The sequence below is a fragment of the Rana temporaria genome, chromosome 2 (assembly GCF_905171775.1).
Source record: "Rana temporaria chromosome 2, aRanTem1.1, whole genome shotgun sequence".
NCBI lineage: Eukaryota > Metazoa > Chordata > Amphibia > Anura > Ranidae > Rana > Rana temporaria.
This window is the reverse complement of record NC_053490.1, coordinates 95,132,649-95,156,126: the sequence shown is the minus strand read 5'-3', so window position 1 is coordinate 95,156,126 and position 23,478 is coordinate 95,132,649. Positions and strand designations below refer to the sequence as shown.

Here is a 23,478-nt window from a genome sequence, read left to right as displayed (position 1 = left end):
CCTATGTAAATAAAAAACAAAAAACGATTTGATCAAAATTTGAATCTATTTGCCCTCGCAACTCGATTCAAATAATTTTTTTTACCCCAGCCCTACTATATAGAACAGTTTTGCACTGGGGCTGATACTTTTGCTTCCCTCAATGCAGCCACTGAACAAGCACAGATAATCATTGTAGTGGCACTGAGGTGGGCAGGTCTCTGAGGAAAGTAGGCCGAACAAGCTAATTAGTACATCCACTTTGGAGTTTTCATTGAAAAAGTGTCTCCTAGGATGACAGAACTGCAGCTACATACAAGGCACAGAAAGATAGTGTTGTCACCGTTACTATATGAACAGGACGGACTTTTGAAAATCTGGAACAGAGTAAGGTCCCTTTCACACTGGGCACGGGAGGTGCGGTGGCGGTATAGCGGCGCGATTTTTTTTAACCCCGGTTAATACCGCTTTCACGTTGGGAACGCTGGGGCAGGATCGTTTCAGGCTTTATTTATGCTCTATTTTTAGTGCCTGAAATACGCCTCAGTGTGAAAGGAGCCTAAAGGAATGCGCTATAAGAGAGCAAGACATTTTTTATAGCAAATGTCATGTCTTAACTCTGAACCCTACCCTAAAACTCCTATGCCCTATTTTACCACACCCAGAACTGGATACTATATTCTAGATGTAGCAAGTGTTATATATAGTTTTATGTCTTGTTAGCTCTCGTTTTCATCAACAAGATTTTGTTATGCTTTTGCAGCATCTGATTGCAATGGAGCTGTGCTGCCAAGCTAATCGAGAACCGTTATTCCCAAGATCTCTTCCATTCAGGGTTTGTCCAAAGAGGGGCAATACTATTCCCTTGGTCCAAGTGCATAACATTTATTTTTTCAGCCTTAAAGAAAATATAAACCCAACATTTCATATTCTAGATATGTGCCGGCTGCACCATGTACTTGTATGAAAAAGCCTCCTATTCTCTTTGTATTGCTTCCTTTGTGTGAAATCCCTGGTGTCCATGCCAGCCCTCTGCTTTCCTATTAAAAACTGACCACACAAAGCAGGAGAACACACTGTTCTCCATCTGTGCTGGGAACTCCGTGAGCTCTCCTCCAATCAGACTTTCATAGGCAAGCTCAGTTCACTGCTGTTTCTCCACCCCAAGCTATTATGCAGCCGAGAACAGAGGAAATGTGATTACAGTACTTATAAAAAACGGAAAATAGGTGTGTATCATTTCTTTTTAGGGCTGCGGAAATTAACGATTAATTGTTCGATTAATCATTAATTTCTTTGATCGATTAAAATAATTTTCATCGACGACAATCCGCGGTCTCAGCCCCACCTCTACTTCCAGGATTTGATTGACAGAAGCAGGAGCCAATGGCTCCCACTGCTGCCTTTGAGAGGGGAGAAGGAGAGAGCAAGCGCTAGCCCCTCAGGCAGGCACAGTGCTGGATCGAGATAGGACCCAGGTAAGTTTACAGTGAGAGGTGAGCAGACAATACATATACTGGGACATTTTTTACTGTCATGCAAAGAATGTCTAGCCTTTGGAACTACTTTAACCACTTCAATATAGGACACTTTCACCCCCTTCATGCCCAGGCCCAGGCCAATTTTCAGCTTTCAGCAATGTCGCCTTTTAAATGACAATTGCGCCGTCATGGAACCCTGTACCCATATGAAACTTTTATAATTTTTTCCCACAAATGGAGCTTTCTTTTGGTGGTATTTGATCACCACTGGGTTTTTTATTTTTTGCTAACAAATGAGAAAAAGAAGGAAAATGTTGAAGAAAAAAGGTTTCTCCGTTATAAAATTTTGTAAAATAAGAATGTTTTCTCCTTCACCGATGGGCACTGATGAAGTGGCACCAATATTCAGCACTGATAGGCATTACTGATGGGCACTGATTGAAATCTTTGATGGGCACCCTTGATGGGTCTGCATCGAAAATCTATGTGCCGATTATCAGCACAGACCCCTTCTGCCAGGAGAGCTGCTGATCAGCTCTCCTCTACCCGCGCCTTGTCAGCGCGAATAGAGAAAAAGTCGATAAACGGCACTTCCTGGTTACGATGTGACCAGCTGTGATTGGACAAAGCTGATCACATAGTAAAGAGCCTACGTCAGAGCGACACACATCGGGGGCACACGCAAGAGGCTTATCCTGCTGGACGTCATATGACACCCAGGCAGGATAACTGATCCCCTGCTTGGCCGTCATTCTGCTATAGGCTGGGCGGAATGTGGTTAAGCTGGGCAATCTGTAATGAAATCTAAAATTACTTAGTCCTTTTTAGGTTTCTGCATACAGGTTTGAAAAGGGGAGTGGGAATAAGTATGCCTGTGGTTAATTTATTAAGTTTAAGTGTATTTTGAGTCCTGTATTAAGACAGTACTACAAAAGTAAGCTCAATGGAAAGATAGACTGGAAAGAGAGAAAGCAATTTAAAATTGTCACTTGGCATTGGAATAAAACTGCGTACACACACTATATGAATTTGGTTCCTGAGGAACTAGACAAAATTCACTAGGTGGGGTGCCCTGTTGGTTCCTTCCCAGCATCCTTTCACTGAAAAACCGATGGAGCCCTGCAGAACATTTGTCAGCTGAACAGCAACTGCATCTAATCAGCTGTGCTTTTGAACAGGCGTCAGCTGCAGCTGTTAAAATACAATAGTTGCAGCAAAAAGATTACTCTATCCGCGCAGTATAGAACAAAAAAACTGTTACATGTGTATACCCAGTTTTAAGTACATTAGTCAATTTCCTTTCCTTCAACCACAGGCTGAAAGAAGAGAAAATTGATTCAAAACATTGCTTGATCAACACATTCAGCGTTGATGAGAAAGTCCCTTACCCAAAGCTATTGTATTATAACAACAGGAGGTTTCCCAGCAGTAAGAATATAATGATCACTACTTGCGGCCATAGCTGCCAACAGTGATCAAAAAAAAAAAAAAAAATGGGCTGGTTGTACTGAAGTCAATTGGTAGTACTGAAGTCAACTGGTAGATCGACTTCAGTACAACCAGCCTGCCCATGCATGAATTGAAAGTAACTGGTTCCTGCTGAACTCAGCTGAATTTCGATCTGGCCTCCTTTTACTGGCTTGCTCTGCCCATCAGCTTATCAGAATTTTTTGTAAATTGATATCTCCTGCTCAATTGCCTGCACTACTATAGTGATAAAACCTTTATCAACATGAAAAACTGGTTGTATTTAACTACCCAATGCCTTTCCTCCCTTTGAGCACACTGCTACATAACAGATTGAGTATTGCCTCAATAAAAAAAGTTTGATATGTAGGGGTGGGTACCATCATCCTAGAATTAGACAATGAAGAAGAGAGGAGGGATTGTAAAAAGGGCTCCATTGATGTCATCCGATGCCCTAATGGGCCTCCATTGGTGAGTTGCGTTGGTCTCTTAATAGTCCAAAAAGAAAATGTCATATTGGTAGTTGCTATAATACTGTATCCAATTTTTGTGCTACTGTAACTATGATATTGTATCTCTTTATAGATGTTTCTGGATGACCCCTCCTAAAGAAGCGACATACATTGCGAAACATGTAGAGGACTATGTCTAAACCTATATCACTGTGTCCCCACATACCAGTGGGGATTCTCTTTTCTATAATTGTGAACTCAATGGAATTGCATACAACAATCATTCTCCGTTTTTGTAAAATTTTTGTATTTTATTAACTTTTCTTAATAAATGTATATTTTTATAAATACTCTGCTCAATCTCTGGGTACAGAGATATTCCTTAAAGCGGGGGTTCACCCTATAAAAAAAAAAAAAAAAAAAATGTCTTCTAGCATACAATTCGGCATAGTAGCGTGAGCTACAGTATGCCTGTCTTAATTTTTTTATCCCCGTACTCACTGTTATATCGTACATCGAAGATTCCGACTGCCCACGGGGAATGGGCATTCCAATCCAGACGGAAGGTGATTGATGGCCGGCTCTGGCGCGTCACGCTTCTCCGGAAATAGCCGAAATAGGCTTGGCTCTTCACGGCGCCTGCGCATAGTCTGTGCGCAGGCGCCGTGAAGAGCCGAGACCTACTCCGGCTGTCTTCGGGGAGCGTGACGTGTCAGAGCCGGCCGTCAATCACCCTCCCTCTTGAAAGGAACGCCCATTCCCCGCGGGCAGTCGGAATCTTCTATGTACGATATAACAGTGAGTACGGGGATAAAAAAATTAAGACAGGCATACTGTAGCTCGCGCTACTATGCCGAATTTTATGCTAAAAAGTTGTTCTGCAGGGTGAAACACCGCTTTAACACTATTGGCGTCATATGGCATTTTGGAGTAGCCCTTTGACAATCCCTCCGGTACATAACAGGTACATTTCAATAACACTGCTATATTACTTTAAAACGATCATACCTGGGCCTTCTTGAACTGGTACATTTTTAGACACAGCCTGAGATTCTGGCTTTGCTTTTGGCTTTAGTGCTGGGAACAATTTCATCATCAGTTCAGATGCCGGAGGGTCAGGGGTACCAGCAGTTCCAGTCTTCATAGACTCTCCCTTCTTTGATGCTATCTTCCTGGTTATGGCTTTGTCTGGAATGTCTGGAGGGCTTTTGCTGGTATACTCCGATGGAATAAACTCCTTGTTGGTAAACCTGCTTTCATAAACACCTTTAAGGCTCGGTACATTGCCAAGGTCATCCCACGTCCGTTCATCATCAAACCCAACTTCACTTTCACTAGAAGTAGATGAGCTGTCATCTTTTAGAGATGCTTTGCTATTTCCCAGCAAAGTTGTGTCCTCATTTTCCTGATCCCCACCATCTGACAGGTCCAGGTCAAGATCTCTACCTTTGGTCTCCTTGTTTAGTTTTTTAGATGGGCCTTTTGGTTCAACAGTTTTTGGGTCATATTCTTGGCTACTGTCCTCGCTTTCCAGGTCTTCATTTTCACTTAAACCAGAGTTGTTGTGTTCATCAGCTGAAGACGCATAGTCCCCCTCACTTGTAGCAGGCTCAGAATCTTTAGAAGAGATTTTAATTTCAACTTCAGGACCTTTGGTTATTTCATTTGACTTCTTCAGAGTCTGTTCACCAAACCCAGCAGTAGAGGTACTATAGATATTTTTTAGAACACTACCAGGCTCTTGAAATTTCTGGTTCAACCTGCCACCATTTCCACTCCTAGCATTGCTGAACCCTTTCTCCTGGTGCCTCTCTACAGATTTAACAGGAGTGGAAGACAACCTGCGTTGCCCATTATCAATTACATAGTCTTGATCAAGTAGCTTCTGTACAAAAGAGGAGTTGCTGGAGAATGAGATGTCGTCAGCAGCCTGTTCTAGAAGGAGGAACTCATTTAAATCATAGTTCTCCTTCTGTTTCTCATTTTGCCACTGGGCTTTCCTCTTTTGGAAGGAGATTTCAAATGAAAATTCTACTGGGTTAGCACTCCCTTTGTGCAAGTCACTGATCTGTTGAAAATTATTTTTAGTTCCTGCCTCTTTAACCTTATAACCTTGTCTCCTTGGTGGTTCAAAGGTTTTAGAGTTGTCTGCATTTTCTTTATCAGTTTCTGAACTAACAAGTCTTTCCAGAGTCACAGAACTTCTCCCACTTGAGGTAGATTTGTTGTCCTGCTGGCCTTGTGATAAACCGGCTCTGTTTTTTGCACTATTGTTTTTAGACATTTTTTTATTAACACTCTCGTTTTTTTCTTTCACATTTTGATTTGTTGTTTTTGTTGCTCCAAGATTACTTTCTGCGCCTTGCTCTTTAGTTGACAAAGCAATCTTTCTGTGGACCTGAACTTTCTCAGCTTTGGGAGGAACTGCAGTCTCTGACAGTTTTTGAGAAGTTGTTTTGATTTCTTGTGTTTTGGGAAGTTTCTTGTTCCCACCTTTAAACCTGGCCAGCCCTTCTCCTCGTCGAAGAAATTGTCTTTTTACAACAGGTTTGCTATTGGCCTGTCCTTCTGGGCTCTATAGTAAAAAAAAAAAAAAAAAAAGAAAGGGCAATAAACTTTGTTGTACCATTAAAAGGATTATCAAAAGGCAACGTGCATGTTTCAACTGACCATATAACATGACCCTATATATAAATAAAAAAATAAAAAAAGTACATATATACACATATATATATATATATATATATATATATATATATATATATATATATATATATATATATATATATATATATATATATGTATTTAGTCAGCCACCAATTGTGCAAGTTCTCCCACTTAAAAAGATGAGAGACCTGTAATTGTCATCATAGGTATACCTCAACTATGAGAGACAAAATGTGGAAAACAATCCAGACAATCACATTGAAAATTATGATGACAATCACATACACACACTAATAGTGAGAGTCCCTGTCTCTGGGAAAATGGGGTTAAAAAGGACAGAGTATGTCTGACTGCAAGGCTACAGAGGATATGTGTTAAATAGAGAAAACTGCTCTGGCAGCTTTCTCCCGATTTTGCCATCTCCAGATGAAGCTCTGTAGTTTGGAGATCCCCAAGAGTCTTGGGTGGCATGGAATTTCCAACCCTGTGTTCGGGTGTTGGACAGCCAGCAGGGTGTGTGCCCAGGTGAACACAGACAATATAACGAGGGTCTGGTGAGTACAGTAGGTGGTGAAAGGTGGAGTGTGAGCAGCTTGCTGCTGTTTGAAGACAGACCCCAGTTAAGAAAACTGTCTGCCCTGTGGGAGACTAGAGCCCATGTAAGGGGGATTCTGTGCCCAGAGACTGGGAAAGGCTGGCCAGCTTTGAGAGTCGGGAAACTAAAGAAAGCCAGTGAGTCCAGGGGGCTGGAAGAAATTAAGAAGTATGTTGAGAGCAAGCAGAAAAACCGATGACGAGAGCCAGGTGGCCCGGTATGTTTTTGATTTATGAGTGCAAAATGACGTTTGAACCCCTGCGTGGGAATCCTGAATGGGCTTGCATATCATTGAGCTAAACACCCCCAGTGTGTGTGTGTGTGTGTGTGTGTGTGTGTGTGTGTGTGTGTGTGTGTGTGTGTGTGTATATATATATATATATATGTATGTGTATATATATATATATATATATATATATATATATATATATATATATATATATATATATATATATATATATATATATATATATATATATATATATATATATATATAATCATTTTACCACAAAAAAAAAATGGGAAGATTTGACTCCAGTATAAGGCTAGGGTGTCCATCTGCATGCCTCACTGTGCCCATGCCTAGACTGATGTTTAACGTGGGTGTGCCCGGCTTTGAAAAAATATATATATATACATACACACACACACACACACACACACACACACACACATATTTTCAGGAATGCCGTGCGTTTCTCTCCAAGATAAAAGTGGTCTCCGCTGCAGATTTACCGCAAGATAACTTGGCGGCGGGAGAGGTGTCCACCCACCTCCCGCCACGCTCCGGTTGTCTCCACCACTTACCGGACCTGCCGGTAACAGCAGAGACAATTGCGTCTTTTCTCGTGGATGACTGGCTAGCGGGAAGATAGCCCCTGCTCGTCTCCATAGCATAGTCAAACGTCACTTCAGCCCATAGCTTTGGGGGGGTGGAATCTCCTTTAACCACTTCCCATCCCGCATATAGACATACGACGGCCGCAAGGTGGCTCTGCCATCCCAGGCGGTCTAGGGGGGCGATGCGCATGCCTGGAGGCTGCAATGTCCGCCGGCACCAGCGATTGCCGGTCACAGAACAGGAATGTGGATGCGTGCGTGTAAACAGATTGCCACAGACAAAAATGCCAGAGGGCGTTTTTCAAAGTGATCTCTCAAATAAAGCAAAATAAAGCATGGAGACATGGATGGCGAGTTAAATGTTAAAAAATTCATTAAATAGCATTTTTAGTTTGTGGTGCTCGGATGCAGTGTAGTTTCACTTTAAAAACGCATTATCCTGGAAAAGAACAAGGACAGCACAGCCAAACTGAGACCCAGCAAGCTGAGGTAATGGCATCTAAAAAGGGAACCTTGTGCATAAAGAGTGACAAGAGAAACTGACAGGTTCAAAGGAGAAGTATGAAAAAGAGACAAGACCATATTAAGGTCCCACAGATTGCACAGGTGAAACAAGCCATATGACACCCTGCACAAAGGTTTCTTACCAAGGAATGAGACACAAAAGGGTTGACTTACTAAAACTGGAGAATGCAAAATCTGGTGCAGCTGTGCATGGTAGCCAATCAGCTCATAACTTTAGCTTGTTCAATTAAGCTTTGACAAAACAAAAAACTGGAAGCAGATTGATTTTCCTCCCTCCAGTTTTAGTAAATCAACCTCAATAAGTCTTTGAAACAGAATGGCCAAAGTGAAGGTGTGCCCCTTGATGGTACTCAAAACCAGGAGACTTCCCCACACCTGATTTGAGTGGTACACCTTGTTATAGCCCTGACATTGACTGCACCCAGACAGGGGGACTCAGAAGACACCCAAGTGTAGGATAGCCCATAAAATCCCCTAAAGTTTCATGAAGTTGTAACATTCGCACCACATCTGCTAGGAAATCCACTTAGGTCTTCTGTGTTTGAGGCAGCCCCACACCTGCAAGATTCCTGATCTAAATGTTTCCTTCTCATCTTGAGGATGTTCCTCTGGACACCTCATCCCCCCACAAAAAGGAGGAGTGGAAAGAGAGCATCCATGTTTGCATCCCAGGCATTACAAGCCAATGAGAACCTTTGGGTGCTGGTCACACCCATTGACAAAAAATTAACCAGAGGATTATGCCCCTGATACAGTGTAAATTTAAGATAAGGGCAAGAATTCATAGCCAATCTGTCCCTTTGGGGAGTATCTGTGGGGAGTGCTGGCACAAGCCAAAACACTTAAGTGGCTGTCACCCCTAACAAACCAAAATACTTGCTGTGTGCCCTGGTGCTAAAGTTAGGCAGAGTAGCTGAATGGCTGGCTGTTTGGATCTTGTGTTCAGAGGTCAGGCAAAATGGAGTGCACACATGCTGCGCTGGTCTACCCCTTTTTAACCCATTTAAAACACCACTACTTTGGTGTGTCGCTCTGCCTGAGAGAAAACAGACAGACAGTTAATGGTTAACAATAGTGAACAATTTCAATGACATTCTGCACAAAGGCCTTCACAAGGAACTGAGAAGCAATTGGTCTCTGAAAGAATTGTTAGGGCTGAGATTTGACCCTTTTATGAAACTCAAGGCCAAATGTTGATCCAGACTACACTGGAAGAAGAGGATTCACACTTCCTGGGATAGAAATCCCTGGTCTCACACCACAAGAAATATGCTTCCAGGTGTGATGGTAGACTTTGAGAAGTCAACTTCCTAGGCCCCCATCTCTCTGGCCAAGGTGGTAAATCAGTCCCTAAGATAGAATATACAGATAAACTGGAGGGCCTATGAAGAGCATGCCAGGAGCCTGATGAGGTCCAAGTACCAAGATACCTTGGCTCTTGTTTAACTGCTTGCCGACCAGCCGCCGCAGTTATACAACGGCAGGTCGGCTCTGCTGGGCGAGAGCATGTAATACAACGTCACGACTCCTGTGCCCAATCGCCGCCAGGCACCCGCGATCGCTCGTTACAGAGCGAGGACCGGGAGCTGTGTGTGTACACACACAGCTCCCGGTCCTGTCAGGGGGAAATGCCTAACCTGTTTATACAATGTATGAACAGCGATCAGTCATTTCCCCTAGAGAGTCCATCCCCCCCTACAGCTAGAACACACCCAGAGAACATATTAAACCCCTTCCCCGCCCCCTAGTGTTAACCCCTTCCCTGCCAGTAACATTTTTATAGTAATCCAATGCATTTTTATAGCACCGATTGCTATAAATGCCAATGGTCCCAAAAATGTGTCAAAAGTGTCCGAAGTGTCCGCCATAATGTCGCAGTACCGAAAAAAAAAATTGCTGATCGCCGCCATTACTATTAAAAATATATATTAATAACAATGCCATAAAACTACCCCATATTTTGTAAACGCTATAACTTTTGCGCAAACCAATCAATAAACGCTTATTGCGATTTTTTTTTTACGAAAAATATGTAGAAGAAGAATACCTCTCGGCCTAAACTGAGGGAAAAAAAAAATGTTTTAGATATTTTTGGGGGATATTTATTATAGCAAAAAAGTAGAAAAAAATATTTAAAAAAATTCAAAAATTGTCGCTCTATTTTAGTTTATAGCGCAAAAACTAAAAACCGCAGAGGTGATCAAATACCACCAAAAGAAAGCTCTATTTGTGGGAAAAAAAGGACGCCAATTTTGTTTGGGAGCCACGTCGCACGACCGCGCAATTGTCTGTTAAAGTGACGAAGTGCTGAATCGCAAAAAGTGCTCTGGTCGTTGGCCAGCAATATGGTCCGGGGGTTAAGTGGTTAAGGGGCAATAGCTCTTCCTCTCCACAGCCTTCCTGAATCCTGCTGAAATCTGAGATATGCAGGGTAACAGCCACAAGCCCTATGCATCAATCCTTGCTCATCTGGCAGGCATACCCCCTCTAAGGGGTCTTTGGGGACTGGGCTCCATCGGATGAGTGGAATGCTTTTTGTGTGTTTTTTGATTTTAAAATAAAGGCAATTTATTTTTGGAGTGCGGCTGTCCAGATCATTTTCCTTTCATTTTGCATCGGATGAGTGGACCCTGGCCCTGTAAGAGCACCCTGTGGCGAAGTCAATGCTTTATACCATGTGCTTAGGTGCTTGCAAAATGCTAAATTCAGTGCCCAAAGGGTAATATTACAGCACTGCCCAGAGGGGACCCTTTATGGTCCACCTGGAAGCTACAAACAGGCGCCCCCCAGTGGCTGTGCAGCAATTAAAACATTTTAATAGACAAAAAAATGTCTTGATAAAAACTCAAAAACATATGCTTCTCTTACAACAAAGAAAAGATGCCTGTTCTCCTATGAACACATGTGCGCACCGTATGTCCGCATTTTCATCCATCCGTTGCGGATGAAAACGGGACATACATTGGTCCCTATGTGATTGCGGGTGTCAGTGGATGAACATCCGCTGACACCCGTAATCACCCGCCTCCGCAAAGCTCCGCTTTTGCAGACGGAATAAAATCCTATTTTTCTTTCATCAGGCGGATGGAATCGGGTGAACACGGACATACGGTCCGTGTTCATCCGATCCCCCTATAGGGGAGAGCGGAGGAAAGACAGGGCGGTCCCTGCACAGTGTGCGGGGACCGCCCTGTCAGCCGACGGCTCAGCAGGGATTTTAAGGAGGATCCCCGCTGAGCTTTACGGACACACGGAGGCGGATCATTACTGATCCGCCCCGTGTGAAAGGGCCCTTAATGTATGACTAAGAAACAAGCCGCCTCCTGAAAATGTTAATTTGCCTGGTTGTCCAGCTAATCTAGTTGTTTCAAGATTTCAAGTCACTAACCCATAAAAATAAAAAATAAATCATGCAGGTCAGTAAAGTCAATATCTGCATACTTGTTGCAGGTCAGTGTTGCATGTATTAATGAAAGAAGGGTCAGCATAACAGCCAGGCAACTTTTTCAGTAAGAAAAGTCAGCAATGGCAGCCTCCAAATCTCTCTCCCGCCCAGTTTCCGCTAAGATAAAGTCATACCACAGACAGGATTATCCTGTTTCCATTCTCAACAATGAGCATGCAACACGGCAGCTGTTTAAGAATATATATTTGTTATTTATCAGTCAATGCTTTAGAAGATTAACTAGAGAGCTTTTTTGGTAGAAATGCAAGTTGTGTTCTTCAAAAAAAGGTAGCATTAAACATAGTATGTACTTTTCCAAATCAAACTGATTAAAAAGGCCTTAAATAAAGAATGGATAAAAAAAAAAAAAGCCACCCAAGGCACCAACCATGGGTTCTTTATGGTGAACACAGCAGCGTCCATTGCTAATACACATCCCAGGCTCTGTAAACACAGCGTACAACCACATCAACACAAATAACCACACTATGAGCCTATAGACCACAATGACCGGGTGTGATTTTTCTACTTACCCAAGCAGAGGATTCAAATTGGGGGCTTTGAAATAAACACAAAAATAAGTTATTTTCTCCAACAGCACTTAATTTGAGAAGTATGCTTGTATGCCTTTTCAAGGAATGAAAAACTGCACCAAACACAAATATGTCCTCATGTTGCTAGTTCATAGTTTCTACCACTTTATGAATGCGGATCAGTCTAAAGCCTCGTACACACGATCAGATTTCCATCGAACAAATCCGTGGAACTTTGTGCGAAGGGCCGTGAACTTCTGCTAATGTTGTGCTATGGTTAGCATTGGTTCGGTGCATGCAAGTTTGTACTTTGGATTTTGTGTACACACTATTGCATAATCCGATGGCACACATTTGTTGTCGGAAAATTTGAAAACATGCTAAAAAACATTTGTTGTCGGAAATTCCAACAACAATTGTCCGATGGAGCATACAAACAGTCGGATTTCCCGACAAAACCCTGCCATCACACATTTGTTGTCGGAAAATCCGATTGTGTGTACGAGGCTCAAGTCAGACAATTCACAGGATTTGTCATACTTTGGCACAAGATGTCAAAAGATCAGATTAAGATGTGAGAAGGTACCTCTTTGGGTTCGGTTTGTTGAAGTCGTCGTTCTTCAAGCCTCAATTGTTCCTCCAAGAATTCTTCAAAAGAGGTCTCTCTCTCCTTAATGCTGGAAACGATTGGTCTTTAGAAGAGAACATAAATTATATTATAAGGCTATTGGCTTGTCTATAGCATATAGGTTACACATCCAAATAACAATCCCAAATAAAAATACACCGAGCCTTTATTAGCTGCCAACAGGTCAAATATTAGATTAAATATATTAATATTTGATGTCTGTGACCCCTTAGAGAGATTCACTTTCTCCATTTATCCTTTTTACAACTATCAATGAGGCCAGTTCACATTACATGCAGTCCAGTGCATTTTTTTCTGCATCAAAAACACATAGAAAGTAGGTTATATGGATTCCAATGGCATAGTTCGCACCAGTGCTTGCAGTTCCAGAAAAAAAAGTAGAACATATTGCATTTAAATAAAAAAAAAAAAAAACGCACTGAACACACATGTCAAGAAGAAAAAAGAAAAGAAAGTAAAAAGAAAGAAGAAGAAAGAAGAGGGGGGGATGCACTGAACTTCACCAAAAATGCACTGAAACACATTAAAAACACGCATGCAGAAAAGCATCTGGAGTGCATCCAGACTGCATTTCTATGGTCTGAACTGGCCCTTAACGTAAAAGAAAATCCCAAAACTATGGGTTGTCCCCAGGGAAATCTTCCAATAGGGTGCACTAGTTGGGGAAGGGGGGCCAATGGAATCCCTTAGTTTGTAAGGATTTCCTCTCATTTTCTGTGTGGCTATGTTTTTTTTTTCCTCCTGACACCAATGGTACTATTGTTCCTCTGCATCCCCTGCTAGGTGCCATTGTTCTTCACCCCCATCAAGCACTATTGTTCCCCCACAGCCCACTGGGCACTTTAGTTACCCCTAGCTAAGCCCTAATGTTACCTCCATGCATGATGGACCCTACCCGTTTCCCTTACCACCTATGAGGCACAAGTGTCCCCCACCCCCCAAGCATGAATGTTCCCGGTTTATGGGGGTGTGGGAATACAGAGAAAAAGAAGCAACTCAGTGCATACAGAGTCCAGTTGTAAAATTAAAAATGCTGTTAGAAAAAAGAAACACTATTTTATGTCAGAAATCTAATGAGCTCCTAACTTTTTGTTTGAGCCAACTACAAAATGCATCCCCCCCTTTTTTTTTTTTTAGAGAGATATATATCTCTCCCTCTCCCTCTCCTTGTCCAATTCTTGCAGGTACCATTACAATTTTTTTTAGGGGGGTTATGAAACATTGACCAGCAAGCACATGTTTAAATTTGTTTGCAAATTTAAAAATTGTACAGAGAAGAACTGAATATATTTTTTGAATATAATTTTCCTAAATCCTTGTTAGTGATCAAATCAGTACAGTGAAATCTGATATCAAACAAACTTTGAGAATTCCCTGTATCCCACACCATATGTGCAAGTGGCCAGTTAGAAAGTGCAGCAGTGAACATAAAGCTGAACACCTGCCAGTAACATCATTATCTATCTGGAGGCATTGCTGCAATTAAATTATAAATAGCTGATACATGAGCTTGCTTTTTCTGCAAGTCATGGAGAGATTCTCACCTCTCTTCAGCTTCGATGTGGTTCTTCTTAAGCGGCTCCTTTAAGGAAGAATCATCATGTGCCGACTCTCCTGTGTCACCTTCATCACCTTTCGTACACAAAAAAACATTATATACAAATACATTGGCTATATATCAAAATGTATTCTATAGCTAAAAAGATGACTTTGTAGGTAATAAAGCAGACCCAAAAAAGAGGAATCTTGACTTACCTGTAAATTTCATGTCCGAGTACAACAAAGACAATGAATGTTTTCCATGTTGAAAAATTGTGAATTTTGAGGAAAATAATGAATTTAATCTATTTTAAAATAAGGCTGTAACGTAACAAAATGTGGAAAAAGCGCTGTGAATACTATCCAAATGAACTGTAGGAGGAAGTGCCATTAAAAGTAAGCAACCAGTGATGTGATGTAACACCTGCTCATCAACCTTAGACTCTGAGTTGATAAACTTTAGCACCAAGTTTGAAAAATGTACACTGGAATGTGAATACTAGGGTTGCACCTATACCGATACTGGTATCGGTGCCAATACCAAGCATTAGCACGAGTATCAGTACTCATGCAAATTTGCAGATACCTAAAACTTTATCTTTAGGTTTGGTTCTGTCATCTGTCAATGCAATTTCCCCGCCGACAGATGAAATGTATACAAAAGAATGCAGGCAGTCATCAGTTGTTAGGAGTGGGGCCGCCGCGTCCTTAACAACCAATGACGTTTCAGCCATCAGTGGGGATTTCCCTTCCCCGCAGTGGACCTGCCCCCTCTCACTCCAGCTCATCCACTTATGCTCCTCCGTGAGCGGCTGCAGGGTGACAGATCTGCCTGCCTTGTGAGTAGTGTGTCCTGCACTGAGCCAGGCTTTGCTGCTGCAGAACTTCTTGAAAGGGAAGGGCATTTCTGCTGGGTGTTGTAGTGCAGTGATTGGCAGTGTGTGGGTTCCCAAATACCCCCCCTCTACGCCCAAAACAATAACCCCCTCTCCCCACCCCTCCACCCTAAACAATAACCTCCTCCCCGCCCCTCCACCCTAAACAATAACCCCATCCCCCTCTCCACCCAAAATAATAATGCACCTTCCCACCCTAAACAATTAACCTCTCCTCACCAAAAAAAAAAAATTAAATGTAAAAAAAAAAAAATATATTAAGGTTTCCCATTAAGGTTGGCATACCCCTGAACAGGTCTTCAGGGACTCGGTTTTCTTGAGATGGAACACGTCCCATGACCTGTATTGCACCCTGCAGATAATAGTAGGTTGCAAGGTGAGCACCCCACGCAGGATTCAGTGCCCAAAGCAACATTATAAGCCGTCCCCACAGCGTGGAGTCTGGGTACAGCTCCAAAGGTTTTACTGAGGTTTCACAGATCTGGAAACACTGCTTCTGTAGACAGTGAGGTTGATTGAATTTTTTTTTTAGGAAAATAATAGAAAGCAGTGAAGCTGGTTTCTCCAGGAAGGAGAAGAGGCCCATCACCTACAGACATTAGCAAAAAATAAAATAAAAAATTAACACTCATAGGGTGGGGTAAGGTTATAGGAAGGCGTCCCAGGGGGCTGTGCCCTCAAAAGCTTGCTAGTGTTCCATCAACTGGAAGGTAGAAAGCTTTAACCCAGGGGCGACCTGTCTCTTAAGGGTGCAAGGGACGGTGCCCCTCGCTGTTGTAACACTGGTCCTCCTCCCAACCAATCAGGAAGCAGGTTTTGACACTATTGAAAGCCTACAGTATCCCTTTAAGGGATACTGTAGTGTCCCTTTTGCAGCATCTCAAGTACATACACAATTACATTACAAGTTGCTAGTGCCTTGAGGTTTCCCCAATTTAGGAAGCTTACCTCAACTGTATTCAACGATGTACACAAGACTATCCAAGTACATAATATTCAAACATGTACATAGCTGGTTAGCATACCCTTCCATACAATAAAATATACTATAAAGCTGCAGTAGGAATGTAAAGCAGATGCCTTCAGATAACTTTTAATGTCTTGCTTGTGGAGAGCCCTGGGACCCGTGAAACCCAGGGCAAATGTGATGCACGAAGCAGCTGGCTTACCCATTTCTAACTCTTTTATGACACTTGTTGATTTGATGTCCACAAGTGAGAGAAGATACTGTAGGTGGCAGGGAGCAGGCTGGCTATTTACTTTCCTGCTTATAGCAGCACTCTAGTTTTTGGTGATAGCAAAATAATTGGTGCAACATTTCAGGTGAGAAAACTCATGCACCCAAAATAATTTCAGAAATGTAAAATATATCCATAACTCTGATATTATAAAATAAAAACACTATATATGCAAGACACAGACATGGAAAAAAATACTCACTACTATAATCCTCTTCGACCTCTTCCTTTAACAAATCCTCTAAAGTTTTGGATTTCTCTGGACTGCATTCTTGAGCCAGCACAGAAGATGGCCGGGATGAACTCCTAGAAAGCTCAAGATTTTTGTAAAAGTAATCTCTGGGGATATTCCCGCTGATCGGAGACATAAGACGAAACAGATTTTTTTGTGATACAGAGCCGCCTACATGTCCCGATTGGAGCTTCTGTTGGTCATCTTCTGTAAATTAAGATATAAAAGGTCAAGTCACTTGAAAAGAGCATAATAACAACATTTTAATACATCTGATAGGTCCATTTTTGCAGTGTGCAGAGACGGATTTGTCATCCGCCGGCTCAGCGGGGATCAACAGAGCGCTCCCTGCTGAGCAAGCGGATGTCTAAAAACGGATCTGGCCTTGTGAAAGGGCCCTTATAAGTTGATAGGTTGCTAAAATCATCACCATCACTTTCCTTCCCTACAGTTTTCATAAATTAGAGCATAAGCACAGTGTTCTCACCAACAAGAACAGACTGTAATAATAATTTGAGAAAACACCCTAGCCATTCTCCACTCTATCTCAACCATAACAACATGTTGTGGCTGAAGTTGGGCATTTACCGAAAGCTGTGTAAAATAAATGGATATGTTGCCACTATTGACTTTTTCCAAAAATGCTTGTTGAAAATGCTGTCATTCTGGCCCGGCTTAACTGTGCATTGCAATGTATACAACTTAAAATTCCTGTTTTATGCCAAGTTTGCTAGAAATCTGTAAGGGTGTATAGCATTGTGTAGAGGGATCATTTAAAGTTTTTAGTGGGAAGTACCTGCCCCCTCAATGGTAAAATGAAAAAAAAAAACAAAAAAAAACACACACACCACATAAAAAGCAGAGCCTTGATATTTTAGAACGACCAATGTAAAAAAAAAAAAAAAAAAGCGTCACTACAATTCATCATATACACACACACACACACACACACACACACAATAAATTATATATATATATATATATATATATATATATATATATATATATATATATATATATATATATATATATATATATAAAAAATACAAAAATTGAATTTGAAAAAACGCTGCGCAAGTACGGTGTGACATAAAATATTGCAACAACCACCATTTTATTCTCTAGAGTCTCTGCTAAAAAAATAGATATCATGTTTGGGTGTTCCAAGTAATTTTCTAGCAGAAAATAATAATTTTTACTTTTAAGCAACAAATGCAAGAAAAGGTTTGGCCTTTAAATGGTTAAACGTCCTTCATCTACACTTGGAATTCTTTCCTTTGATAAAAGAACGGAAATATACTGTTTCCAGTTATTCATGGTGTTGTGATAAACTTGGCAGGCTGCCTGGATTTTTTTCCCCCAGCTGTGAGAACTTTCTGCACTTGTTTGGGCCCTTTCACACGGGGCGGATCAGTGATGATCCTCCCCGTGAACCTCCGCTTGCTCAGCGTGGATCGCTCCTTTGATCCCCGCTGAGCCGGCAGATGACAGGGCGGTCCCCGCACACTGTCTTTTCTCTGCTCTCCTCTATGGGGGGGGGGGGGGGGGGGGAATCGGATGATCACGGACCGCGATCTCATAGAGACCAATGTATGTCCCAAAAAGCAGACAGACATACGGTCTGCCCGTGTGAAAGGGCCCTTAGAAAGATCGTCACATAAGTTCTCTCCTTAAAACATGGTCCTCATACCACATCTCCTTTCTCGGTAGGATATGTGCAATAAAAATGAATATCATCCCTAAACTACTATATTATTTTCGCGCCCTCCCTATCAACTTATCAAAAACCAAATTAGAATCAGTTCAACGTACTATTAATAAATTCATTTGGGCTGATAAAAAACCTAGATACAGTTATGTTCTTATGCATAGGCCTCAATCGAAGGGTGGATTAGGCCTCCCTAACCTATGGCAATATTTTCTTGCCGCTAGGCTGTCCCAACTCTCACAATGGTTCTCCCCATCCCAAAATATACCCTGGAAAGTCTTTGAATCCACCTCAATTCTTCCCTATCACCTTCAAGGCTTACCTTGGTCCAACTATGTCCTGTACCATAAACTTCTGAAACGTAACATGATAGTTGCTCATCTATTCCAACTTTGGCAAAAAATTAAAGACTCATATCTCCTATCCTCGACCATATCTCCTCTCACTTCCTTTTTGGGGGACCCCAGATTCCACTTGGCCTTTACCAACAGACCCCTGTTCACGTTATGGATAGACAATAATCTTACCACACTAAATTCTCTACAATCCAAATGGGTCTTTAAATCCTTTCATACTTTACAGAAAGAATATAACCTCCCCCCCCCCCCATAGAATACATGAACTACCAACTAATTAAATCCTTCTACTCACAACATTTTTCACTTTCCTCACACTCTACTAATACTTTATTTGAAAGAATTTGTCTAACATCCTCCAGAGACAAGGGAATGATTTCCAGACTATATCACTACCTTAGCAACCTTAATTTACAGGAGAAATCTAACCCGATGCTCCATTGGGAGAAAGATCTTGATTGTTCCTTTTCAGCAGACTCATGGTACTCCATGTCTGAAAACCTTAAAAAATGTAATAAAGCAATCTCATTTAGAGATACTCCAGTAAAGCTCTTTTCTAGGTGGTACCTCACACCCTCCAAATTACATTCATTTTACCCCTCAATATCTCCCAATTGTTTTAGAGGTTGCTCAGAACAAGGCACGTTATTACATACATTTTGGAGCTGCCCTTTTCTAGACCAAATATGGCGTGCGGCAACATCTAGATTTGAGTCATCCTATGGTCATAAAATCTCTCTTACTCCACAAATCTGTCTTTTGTATGCAACGATTCCAGATATACCAACTTCACACATGAGATTATTCCATTCCCTATGCAGCTCGATCCAATGGATGATCGCCCTTAATTGGAAATCTATTACTATCCTTTGGTCACAAGTATTGGAGAGAATGGAAGTTTATAAGATTTCTGAGAAAATATATCATACCTTAAATGACAACCTCCATATTTACAACTCTAAATGGTCGAATTGGAACATACCATAATACTCAATATTCTTCTCCTCTCCCTTCCCCGTTTCTTTACCATCACTACCCATACCACTTAAGATATTACTAGATTGCAATACATTTAAATACTGCTACCTGTTTATTATTACCTTTACTGTAGTACAACGATGATTACTTTGTCTGAATGATATACTATGTACTATTCTACTGACTTTCTATTATTGATTACATTGTCATTATATTTGTGCAACCTTTCATTATTATTACAATAAAAGTTTGTAAACAAAAAAGAAAGATCGTCACATGCTGTTTTGAAGACCGGGAAGGGAAAAAAGATCGCAATTTTGATTCTTAATGATTAATTGTGCAGCTCTAATATGTGTAGCAGCACATTATGAGGGGTGCAACGGATCAAAAAACTCACGGATCGGATCTGATGATTTTTTTGCTTTTGCTGATCCGAAAAATTAAGAAGAAGGAAGAAGAAGAACACAAGACAAATCTTGTTACACCCACCGGAGCTCCCACCCGGCATTACAGCGGGTGGGAGCATCAGGTCAACATCGAAGAAGATAAGAGGGAAGAAGGCAATGCAGAAGACCGGGCCCCCACTAGTAAAAGAGCTGGAAGAAGATAGCGGAGGTGCCCGGCAGAAGGGAGAAAGAACCGGAGAGCGGAGAATCCGGAATACGACCCCCGGAGCTGCCTAATAAATTACTTTAAAACGGCTAGGGTTGTCGGGAAGAGGCCCTTGTTCCCATCAACAAGGGAACAGGGTGCTTTGGGTTGCCCCCCTGCCCCAAAGCACTCACCCCCCCCATGTTGAGGGCATGCGGCCTGGTACGGTTCAGGAGGGGGGGCGCTCGCTCGTCCCCATCCGCTCGTGTTCGGATAAGGGTCTGGTATGGATTTTGGGGGCACCCCCTACGCCCCATACCAAACCTAAGGGCTTGGTATGCTTTTGGAGGGGCAACCAATGCCAGGTTTTTATTTAAAAATTGGCATGAAGTTCCCCCTCCTGGAGGTGACTTCAAGTCGCGCTGAAGTCGTCTCAAGTCACGCTGTGATTCATACTCAAGTCGTGTCCAAGTTGCCGCCCAAAGTCGTGCTGGAAGTCGTGTTGCCCCTGTGTGAATGGGCTCTAAAAACAATCATTTACAAATAGGTCTTTAAGGGGGGGGGGGGGGGCTTTTATTTTTAAGAATTTTGGTACTACTAGAAAACGATGATCCTTGCTATATAGCTGTTGCCCAACAGGAAAAATGTAATAAATGTCTAATCCAGCTACGTGGTTTAGCTACATCATCTCCACACTGCAGTTAGCATTGCTTTGTAATGATTGACTGGTTTCAGCTTACTGTTGGTTGTTATGGCTGCCGGTGAAGAGGTTTTGCATACAATTGCAAGGCAACAAGAAATTTGAAGGAAGATCAGGCTAAACTGTTATTGAGCAATGCCATTTTTAAAGAACATAAACCACCAAGATACATTTGCACAGATTTTTTAAACACAATACTTTAAACAGCTTTAAATCTGACCTAAAGTGAAAAAAAAGATAGGAAGGATAGGATTGACAGCGTTGGACAATTAAAAAAAAGTCAGCAATGGCAGTTTTCACATTTCTTTTGTGAAGTCAGCCATAGACGTTCCTTCTGAATTGGCCAAGATTTGAATCATGTATAGGCAAGCTAAAAATGTATCCAAGTTGATCAAGCGATCAACTTGGGTTCAACTAGCCTGCCATATTTCAGCCGCTAGAATAATCACTTAGTTCTCCTGGCAGGAGCGGCTTCCTCCTTCCCCTCCAGGAGAATACAATGCTCCCCAAGAAGGATTCCCCTGTCAACACGGTTTGTGCTGATGTGGGAATCAAGCGAAATTTGCTCCATCTATGGCCGACCTTAGAGGTTGTCCTCAAAATTGTATGCGCTTTAATTTCTTGCCTAGCTTTACCCTTTACCCTCTGGATCAACAATGGGTATGAATTGGGTATATGGGATTGTATGATTTTTTTTTTTTTTTTGGTTGAACTGAATGGACTGGTGTCTTTTTTCAACCTGACCAACTATGTTTACAGACTGCAGAACTTGAATGAAGAAAAACTATTGGCATTTTTAAAAGTAGTGCTAAATATACAATTGATGTATTAGCGTAATAGTCATCTCTATGATCGTCGGAGGCCCAGGCGCGATGTTATGACGTCATGCCCGGGTCCTGGAATGTAAACACAGCCGCAATCGCGGCTGAAAGCATTAGATCTGTGAATTTTTTTTCACAATCTAATGCTTTCCGGCCTGGAGGAGAGATGTGGGGTCTTATTGACCCCGCATCTCTCCATAAAGAGTACCTGTCACAGTGATTCCTATTACAAGGGATGTTTACATTCCTTGTAATAGGAATAAAAGTGATCAAAAAAAAAAAAAAAAAAGTGTAAAAATAAAAGAAATTGAGTAAAATAAAAACTAAAATAATAAAAAAAAATTTAAACACCCCTATCCCCGGTAGCTCGCGCTCAGAAGCGAACACACACGCAAGTCCCGCCCACATATATTTAAACGCCGTTCAAACCACACATGTGAGGTATCGCCGTGTGTGTTAGAGCGCCAGCAACAATTCTAGCACTAGACCTCCTCTGTAACTCTAAATTTGTAACTTGTACAAAAAAATATGCGACGCCTATGGAGATTTTTAAGTACTGACGTTTGGCGCCATTCCATGAGTGTGCGCAATTTTAAAGCGTGACATGTTAGGTATCTATTTACTCGGCGTAACTTCATCTTTCACATTATACAAAAAAACTTTACGGTTTTGTTATTTTTTAATTCACAAAACCGTTTTTTTCCCAAAAAAAAGGCTTTAAAAAATTATTGCGCAAATACTGTGCGAGATAAAAAGTTGCAATGCCCGGCATTTTATTCCCTAGGGCAGTGATGGCGAACCTTTTTAAGTCCGAGTGCCCAAACTGCAACGCAAAATCAACGTATTCATTCCAAAGTGCCAACATATACAGAACTTGATGAGCGTGGGATATGATGTCTGGGGGTGAACATGGGACACATCAGAAATCATTGTATATTCACTATGTAGTCTGTGTTTTGTACAAGAAGATCTAAAACTAGAACACATTTGACAAAAGTTAAATTTTTTGGAAGCTGTCCTAGCATTGGGCAATCAAATTTCAGTATCACTATTCTAACTATACATTAATATTCAATACACTCAAGTTGCATGACAGGTGTACTTTAAATTACTAGGTGTTCAGTAGAAGCACTGGCTGGATGATAAACAAATCCTGTTACAGGGGGTGACATGCAACCAGCAACTCTACAGCTGCAGCAGAACTTCCCAGTCCCCCCATTCCCTGCTGGCACACATTATGCTCTTTGGTTAAGGCATGTTGAGATCTGTAGTTCTACTCCAGCTGAAGACATACTGGTTGCCCTGCATTGCTGTAGCAGAAGACTACTTAGAAAGTCTCTCATTCCTGACTATCTTCATAGTCCTCAATGTCCAGGAAACATCCTTCTGAAAGTGAACATTCAAAGACAACTGTAGCAATGCTTTACCAATGGTTCACTCACAATGCCTGTGCAGTTCAATGCACGTCAAATGCAAACTCCAAGCAACATCTCTGCACCTCTCTGTATAATGCCAGTGATTCTGGACTGTTTGTCATGTGACTCTGGTATTATAAAAATACAGGGGGATGGCAGAGACAAAAACTATATGCAAAAACTGTACTGCAGTGATCTCTGCAAAATCTAGCAGGCATTTCCAGCCAGATAAACCTGAATAGCCAACACAAAGCATGAGACATCTGCTGTAACATAGACAGCATATAACACAGACAGAATACAAACAACATTATTCTGACCATACAATTCCATATTTTGTAGTAATGTTGGGAACAAGAAGAAAAAAAGTC

General features: G+C 41.6%; 1 protein-coding gene across 3 annotated transcripts in view; it reads right to left on the bottom strand.

Annotated features, from left to right (window-relative positions):
- The window catches only part of CENPJ (centromere protein J), a 105,886-nt gene that overhangs the window by 62,953 nt on the left and 19,455 nt on the right, over window positions 1-23,478 (bottom strand). For 2 of the 3 annotated variants that reach the window (XM_040340556.1, XM_040340557.1), the window contains exons 4-7: window positions 16,509-16,745; window positions 14,178-14,265; window positions 12,571-12,676; window positions 4,388-5,954 (exon numbers count right to left, since the gene is read on the bottom strand). In XM_040340556.1, the coding sequence (XP_040196490.1) occupies window positions 4,388-5,954; window positions 12,571-12,676; window positions 14,178-14,265; window positions 16,509-16,745 (1,998 nt within the window). The remainder of the gene's footprint in view (window positions 1-4,387; window positions 5,955-12,570; window positions 12,677-14,177; window positions 14,266-16,508; window positions 16,746-23,478) is intronic. The other variant, XM_040340558.1, reaches the window with a different exon arrangement.